Source organism: Orycteropus afer, unplaced genomic scaffold (assembly GCF_000298275.1).
Source record: "Orycteropus afer afer isolate SDZICR_OR568_19922 unplaced genomic scaffold, OryAfe1.0 scaffold00187, whole genome shotgun sequence".
Lineage (NCBI taxonomy): Eukaryota > Metazoa > Chordata > Mammalia > Tubulidentata > Orycteropodidae > Orycteropus > Orycteropus afer.
In genome coordinates this window covers 694310-702912 of record NW_006921774.1, presented here as the reverse complement: position 1 = coordinate 702912, position 8603 = coordinate 694310, and the positions used below count along the sequence as shown (strand labels likewise).

Below are 8603 nucleotides of genomic sequence, written 5' to 3'. Positions count from 1 at the left end.
TTTTTTTTAGATCCTCATTCCCTTCATCATTTATATCATCATTATACTTATGTCAGAGATCATATTCCATCTGCCTGTGAATTCCTTTTCTTTTTAGTGTAGATTTACTGACAAAGAATTCTCTAAATTTTTGCTTGTTTGAATTTGTCTATTTCATTTTCATTTTTAGCTGTGTGTTCAATGCTAGGTATCGAATTACAGATGCTATTTCCTTGTCATCTTGCTTCCATCATTACTGTTAAGTAATCAGTAAACTTTCTTAATGGTTTTTAGTAGTTTCCTCTTTTGTCATTATGTATTATTCCTTACTTTTATCCTGTTTGGTTCATAGTGTTTCTTGAACTTTTAACTTGACGTTTTGTATGAGTTTTGGAAATGTATTATTGCCATTATTTCTTTGAATATAGTTTCTGGAACAATATCTTTGCTGTTCCCTTTGTCATTTATTTCATGAAATTCCTTGTGTCTCATATTTTATTTATTTTTTTTTTTATTTTTCACTTTTCAGAGTGGATATCTTTTTTTTTTGTTTATCTTCATTTGACTTCTTGGTCACTTAAACTCTTCCCAAATAATCTGTTATTAAACTCATCTATTTTATTCTTTATTTCAGTTCACGGTATTTTTCACTTGTATAATAGCTACCAGATTTTTATTTATTAGAACTCAGATTTCTAGTTTATGTATCTTTTTGTACATATTAATTGTTCAAAAATCTATTTCTAGAGACTTGTTTGGGAGGCACTCTAAGATGACAGCTTAGTCAGACACATTGTGACATCCCTCTTAAAAAAAGACCCAAGAAAATAAGTGAATCAGATGTAAAAGACAACTCTGGAATTCTGAGCATTAATGGCAACCCTGAAAAATTGAAGATGCTCTGGTGCCTAATCATTTGGGTGGGGAACCCATGAGGTAGGAAGGGCTTTGGAGGTAGTGGCTGGAAATTCAGGATTCTGAATGCCCTCTCCCCTTACTTGGATTGATTCTTGGCATGAACCAGCTAATAAGCTGTAGTTGCACAGGAGTGCACTGACACTTGTACTAGTGACCTGCAACCAGAGAAGTACACTGTTCTCCCTTGCCCAGCACAATCTCTTAGTGACCAGAGGTGCTCACCACCTACCCAGTGGCTTGTGAAGCCCTCCCACTGCCCCTTCCCCACATGGTGTTTCTCTCAATCCCTCTGCCCCTCATGGCCTTCCCACCCATTACTCTACTCCCCTCTCAATTAGAAATATGCTACAGTGGATTGTCTGCTGTGCCTCTACCATCTCATATATTTGCAGGGCGAGCTCTCATGGGATGTGAACTTTATGACCATAGCCTCTGTGGTCAGCATTGTGCTCTCACCCAGATCTGGTTTTGTACTCCTGCCACTTGCCTGTGCTGGTTGGTAGTAAACACTGCCACAAAGTGGATGCCTTACCCCTGCGCAGCTGTGTTTGGCAGCTAGCATGCTGGTGCTGTGCTGCCTTTTCTTTTTTTCAATTTTCTCTAAGTTTTTGTCCCCAGTTTCCCAGACATAAGTACCCAGACATACTTACCACACATGTCACCCCACCCACAGGGTGAGTGGCACCACCCACTCCAGCACCACTGGATTGATAACAGATAGTGCCCAACACCTGCAAAACCTTCCTTCAGCTGCTGTACACAATCAGTGAGCAGACACTTATGCCAACACACCTACCCACTATTACATCTATCTGAAGACAGGGTGGTGAGTGCCCGGCGGCTGCCAAACTATCAACCAGAATAGTATTCCCATCCCATTACTTGGATATATTAAAACAAAACAAAACAAAATTATCAGAATGAAGCAAATCAACATACAACCAACAATTCAACAAATTAATAACACTACAATGTCTTTGAGAGAACAAACAACTTCAGTCACACACACAAGAACTGGGCATTATGACGCAAACAATTGGCCAAATTATAGGTCCAGAAAATCTATCAGAGGAAGAAATGGTATTGAAACTACCTGATAGGGAATTGAAAAGAATTATATTTAGGACCAGTCAACAGATTAAGAAAGAGATCAGAAAAACAAAAACGGCACCAGAACATCCATAGACAAACTCAAGGAAAACACAGACAGAACTCTACAAGAATTCAGAAAAACAGTACAAGAACAAACTGACAAAACAGCAACTAGAAATCCCGAAGATTACCACTAAAATTTCAGAAACAGCTAACCCATTGTAATAGCAATGGAGTAGAATTGAATCAGTGGAAGAGAGAATTAGTGAAATTGAAGATATATCTCTTGATATTAATCTGTTAGAGGAACAATCAGCTAAAGAGTAAATAAAAATAATAAAGCATAAGAATTGTGTGAGACATCTTCAAGAGGAATAACTTACAAGGGAGGCGGATTCCAGAACAGAAAGAGACCCTCCCCCCCAAAAAAAAACCACACAAAATTGTCAAAGGTTTGTAGACAGAACTTACATAGTATCATGAAAGACAAAATGATGTCCTTTCAAAATCCTTAACAAATTCCAAATAAGATAGAGCCCAAAGAAAAATCATCAAGACATGTCATAAACACTCTTTCCAAAATCAAAGTCAAAGGATCCTGAAAGTAGTCTGCAAAGAACCAAAAAGTTACCTACAGCGAGAATTGATAAGGCTCAGCTCTGTGTTCTCTGCAGAAATCATGCAGATAAGAAGACAATGGGATGACCTGAAAGAAAAAAAGAATCACAAACCAAGAACTATATTCCCAGCAAAATTATCCATCATATATATTAGTGAAATTGGGTCATTTTGAGACAAAACAAAAATTAAAGGCATTTATAATTGGACAAGTTTTTAGAAACATACTACCTACCCAAAGGAGTACATTTTTTTTGTTTGTTTTTTAAACCTTTTTCTCAATGACACCATGTTGATCGCGAATACAATTTGAGGTAGAAAATTTGAACAGACCATAACCAAATAAGTTGTTGAACAAGTCTTTTTTTTTTTTTAAAGAAAAGAAACTCCCAACAACAACACAAAAGCCTTGACACAGATGCTTCATTGGATAATTCCACCAAATATTCAGAGAAGAGCTGTCACCAATTTTACTTCCAATTCATTCTATGAAGCAAGCATAACCCTGATACCAAGGCCAAGGAAAGACACCAAGGAAAAAAAAAAAAAAAAAGACTAGCATCTCTCATGAGCAAAGAAGTCTGGTGGCACTGTACTGAAGGAATTGGGCTGCCAACCAAAAGGGTAATGGTTCAAACCCACCAGTTTCTCTGTAGGAGGAAGAAGAGGTAGTCTGTTTTTGTAGAAATTTGCAGCCTTGAGTCAATGGCAGTGGATTTGTTTGATCTTTCATGAGTAAAGACATAAAAATTGTCAACAAAGTCCTAGCCAATGAAATCCAACATCATATCAGAAAAATAATACATCATGACAAAGTGGAATTCATACCAAGTATGCAGGGATGGTTTACCATTACAAAGACAATCAACATAATCTCCCATGTATATAAAACAAAGGAAAAGGTCCATGTGATCACCTCCATCAATGCAGAGAAGGAATTTGACAAAATTCAACACATATTCCTGATAAAAAACTCTTAGTAAAATGGGAATAAAAGGGAAATTCCTCAACGTAATTAAGAGCATATGCACAAAACCTATGGCCAACTTTCTTCTTAATGGAGAAAGACCAAAAGCGTTCTCCCTATGAGTGGTAATCAGACGAGATGCCTTTTGTCACCACTCCTATTCAACATTGTATTAGTAGTCCTAAGCAGAGCAGTAAGATAAGGGAGGGAATAAAAGTTATCCAGATAGGTAAGGAAGATATAAAATTATTTCTATTTGCAAGTGATACTATCCTGTACATAGAAAATCCCAGAGATTCAACAAGAAACCTATCAGAACTGATAAAAGAATTCAGCCAATTGTCAGGGAACAAGAGTAACATGCAAAAATCAGACAGATTCCTCTCCACTAACAAAGAGAACCCTGAAAAGGAAACCAACAAATCAATACCTTTTACAATAGACACTTTTGAAGAAGTATTTAGGAGTAAATCTAACAAGTGACATGAAAGCCTTATACAAAGAAAACTACAAAACAAAAGGATAAATATTGTATGAGACTACTGTTTTAAAAAGTGAAGAAAAATTAATACACAGAAAGAAACAGTCTTAGATGGCTATCAAGGGGTATGCTTAGCAGGGATGGGAAGGGAAAGAATGGTAAATCACTGACTATGGAGTAGACAGGAGGTCTGGTAGCATAATGCCTAAGGCACTTGACTGCTAACCAGAAGGCTGGCGGTTCAAACTCACCAACTACTCCTCGGAAGGAAGGTTGGGCAATCTACTTCCATGGTGACACTGCCTCGGCAACCCAAGGAGTTGTCGCTATGTGTTGGAGCTGACTTGATGGCACATAACAACAACAACATGGAGTAGACACACAGTAATGGGGATAAAAGGAAACATACAATGAGGGATAGGGCAGCACAGCAGTGGCATGACCTGAAAGAAAAATAATTGCAAACAGAATTATATACCCAGCAAAATTACGCGTCATATATGTTGGTGAAATTAGGTCATTTTGAGACAAATGAAAATTAAGTAATGAGGATAAAAGGAAAGGCAACATACAATAAGGGGGAAGGTAGCACAACAGTGGAATGGCATTAGAAATCACTGAGAGGTGTACAAGAGTGAGAGACAACAAAGGTAATCATGATTGTAGATAAAATCCTGCAATAATAGTAATAACACAACATCTGTGAATAAATATATAGGTAGACATGCAAGCTGAACAAATGTGGGAAGAAATATGTGAATACACCCATGAGTATATATAGGTTTGGCAGAGGATATTTCTACACATGTATTTGTATGTGCTGTTAACATATCCAAGCATACTGTAGATTATACTGGGAACAAAGTTCTAAAAACTTCTTAGTTATAATCAGACACCTTGAGGAATGACACACTGCGTTTAGGACTACAGTTTCGGGGGACATCTAGATCAACTGAGATAACATAGTCCACAAAGACTGTGTTTTGTATCCTATTTCAGTAAGTAGTGACTTCTGTCTTCAAAGCTTGCGAGCAGCCAGGGAGTAAGGCACAAATTATTAGAAATTCTCATATATTATGGACTAAGACAAGGAGACATAATCAGTCTAATGACATGTTTTAAAATCTCAAAAAATCACACTCACTGCCAGCAAGTCGATTCCAACTCATAGTGACCTCTTTTGGGTTTCTGAAGCAGTAAATGTTTATGGAAGTAGATTGCCCCATCTTCCTTCCACGGAGCAGCTGTTGGGTTTGAACTGCTGACCTTCTTGTTAGCAGTCAAATGATTTAGACACTACGCTACTAAAGCTCCTTAATGACATGTTTGTTGTTATTTGCCGTTGTGTCGGACCCAACTCATAGCAACCCCTCCTTGGGTTTCTGAGGCGGTATCACTACGGAAGTAGATTGCCCAGCCTTCCTTCTGAGGAGTGGCTGATGGGTTTGAACTGCCAGCCTTCTGGTTAGCAGTCAAATGCCTTAGGCACTATGCTACCAGAGCTCCTAATGACATGTTTAGGTAAAAGCAAATTAAAACAAAACAAAACTCTCTGCCGTGGAGTCTGTTCGACTCATAGCAACCACTCCTTGGGTTTCCGAGGCAGTATTTCTGTGGAAATAGATTGCCCAATCTACCTTCTGAGGAGTGGCTAGTGGGTTTGAACCACCAAGAGTAGTGACTCATAGAATTAGAGAAGTGGTTGGCACTAGGTCATGAAGGAGCTGGAGCAATAGGCAGGGAAATTTTTCTTTTCAGATTGAGGAGATACTGAAGGGTTTTCAGCACAAGATTTTGTGTATGGATTCTAGATGAAAGAAAGCGAGATTAAAAAAAACAAAGACTTTGGCTTTTATTTCAGATGGTTTTCCAAATTGTTCCTTGACTGAAACTAGGTGTTTTTTTTTTTTTTTTTTTTTAATAAATCTTCCTGGTTTGTTTTCTTGCTGTATTTGAGTTGTTTAATGCCATCGTTTTTCCTTTCAGTCATTTCCACTCTGCAGAGTTGTGAGAGCAGTCTCCCATCATTTAGTTCAGATTCTGGATTTGAATTCTAGCTTTATCACTAGCTCTCTGACCTTGGGCAAATTATTTGGCTTCTTAGTGCCTTGGATTTTCTTTTATGTAAACTAGTAATAATAGTAATACTAATAGTATTGTTATAAGGATATGAATTAATCCATGTAAAGTGCTTAGAAATAATACCTGGCATACAGTAAAAAATCAGGAAGAGTAAGCTAATTTATTAATTGCTAATAATACTTATTATGTCCTGCTTGCCTATTTCACCAGTTTGTCACTGCGGCTTTGGATAACTGGTTTTCAGATGTTATGTCAAATGGATAATATATATTTTTTCTTAATTCCTCGAAGAAATGTCTATAAATTATTTTACCCAGTCACTCTAGAAAACTTCTATTTCCCTGGTAGCCTTGAGTAATTTTGTTTTATTTTTAAATCAATTGATTTAGTGATTTTCTACTGAGAAAATGACTTTGACAACTTCTCTCCATCACTTTCCTACCTGTTTTGTGTATATTGGTATAGTTGTAATGAAATGTTGAGGATGAATAGATCATTATTATGGAGATTATCTCAGATTTATATTGTTGAAGATGGCTTCAAGAAAATACTTTCAAACTTTCACTTGATTTTTATGATGGTAATAATATGGATGTTTTACAAGTATTAATCTATTTAATCCTCAAAGAAACCTTATTTGGAAGGCGATTTTGATATCTTAGTTTTAGCGATCCAAAAGGCAAGGCACAAATGTTTAAAGTAGCTTGACCACAAAACTAGTTATAGGCCAGAGCCAGGATTTCTACCATGATAGTCTAGCTCTAGAACTCTTTCTTATAACCACCTTGTTATTTCCTTGCATAAATTAACCTCTATAACCTGTATTCAAATAGAGAATATTGAAGGAAATAAATAAGGTTTATTTTTGTAGCCCAGAAAATAATCCATGTTTGGGAATCTGGAGTTTGTTATGGGAAATTGTGTATCCTATGTAGAAACTGACCCAAAATAGCCATTTTTCTATATTAGAAATATGGAATATATTTTTCTGTGATCTTTGTATGAATGCATTATAATACAACTTCTTTTGAATAAAATATTATATGTTTAAATGATACATATTATGTACAGTGAAAAATAGTAGGTTCTAACATCTGTGAATATTAGTTAAGGAATTTTAAGTATTTTTTTAAAATTGAAACACATAAAATTTAGCTATAGGGTTAGAAATATTTTTATTTAATTGGTTTTTTAATTGATTATGTTTCTTCTAACTCCTTTATTGTGAATGGATCATAAATTGAAGACTGTTTTCAGCAGATGTAAAGCTATGGGTTACAAATTATCTTTTTCTAGCTAATTCTGTAATTAAAATGTGATTTTATTTAGAATAATTAAAGGCCTCAAAAGTCTGCAAGCAAAAGAAAAATCAAGATTTTTTTTTCTACAGCTGATTAATTGTACTATTTAGGATTCTACTGATAGTGGTACTGAGAAAACTGACGATAAATCTGTGGATATTAAGTACACATACTTTATTTTCCATAGCTCCAGCAAAAAATAATACCTGATCAGGACCAGTTGATGGCAATAGCATTGGAGTGCATCTATAACTGTGAACGAAATGACCAACTCTCTCTTTGCTATGACATATTAGAATGTCTGCCACAAAGAGGATATGGGTAAGAATCCACAGTATGACAATCTGTTATCGTGTCTTTTTTTTTTAAATTGTGGTAAATATGTTGGTAACAAAATATTTGCCATTTGAATTTTCTTCACATATACAGTTCAGTGACTTTAAATATGTTCATCATGTTGCCCAACCATTACCCTTAACCAATCTTAAACTTTTCCATCTTCTTTAACAAGAGGTCAGTGTCCCCTAAGAGCTATGTCTTCTTTTTCACTCTTGCCCAACCCTGGTATCCATTAATAATCTCTGATCTCTATATACTTCCCTGTTCTAGATATTTTATATAAATGGGATCATAAAATTTTTGTCCTTTTGTAGCTGACTTATTTCACTCAGCATAATGCTTTCAGGGTTCATCCATGTGATGGCATGTATTTGGACTTTATTTCTCTTTATAGCTGAGTAATATTCCATTGTTTGCTGTGTCAACTATCTTGCATCTTCCTCCAGAAAGTTAGTATAGAAAATTTTGGGAATATGACAAACATACAAAGAATATTATAGTTTTTTTAGAAAATAAAACCATATACTATCATGTGGCCTACAGATGAACTTTTGTTCTTCTACTAATACATGAAAAGTGATTGTAATTTTGTTAACCTTATAATCATTATAATGCAAATGAAAATACTACCACCATCACACACACATAAAAAATTTTAAAGTGAATAGGCATTAGTATCTGTTTTAAATGTACATTAAGTATTTTCATATTTCTGGGCTAGTTTTATTTCTTTTTTGAAGAGTTTATTTTTACTCCTTGCATGTGGTAATGTTTTTAAATAATGTATGAAACTACATACATATATATGTTGTTGTTGTTATGTGCC

General features: G+C 35.5%; 1 protein-coding gene across 1 annotated transcript in view; it reads left to right on the top strand.

The window, feature by feature from the left end:
• The window catches only part of NBAS (NBAS subunit of NRZ tethering complex), a 750019-nt gene that overhangs the window by 368768 nt on the left and 372648 nt on the right, over positions 1–8603 (top strand). Inside the window, exon 26 of the mRNA XM_042781864.1 lies at positions 7626–7759. Within this exon, the coding sequence (XP_042637798.1) occupies positions 7626–7759 (134 nt within the window). The remainder of the gene's footprint in view (positions 1–7625; positions 7760–8603) is intronic.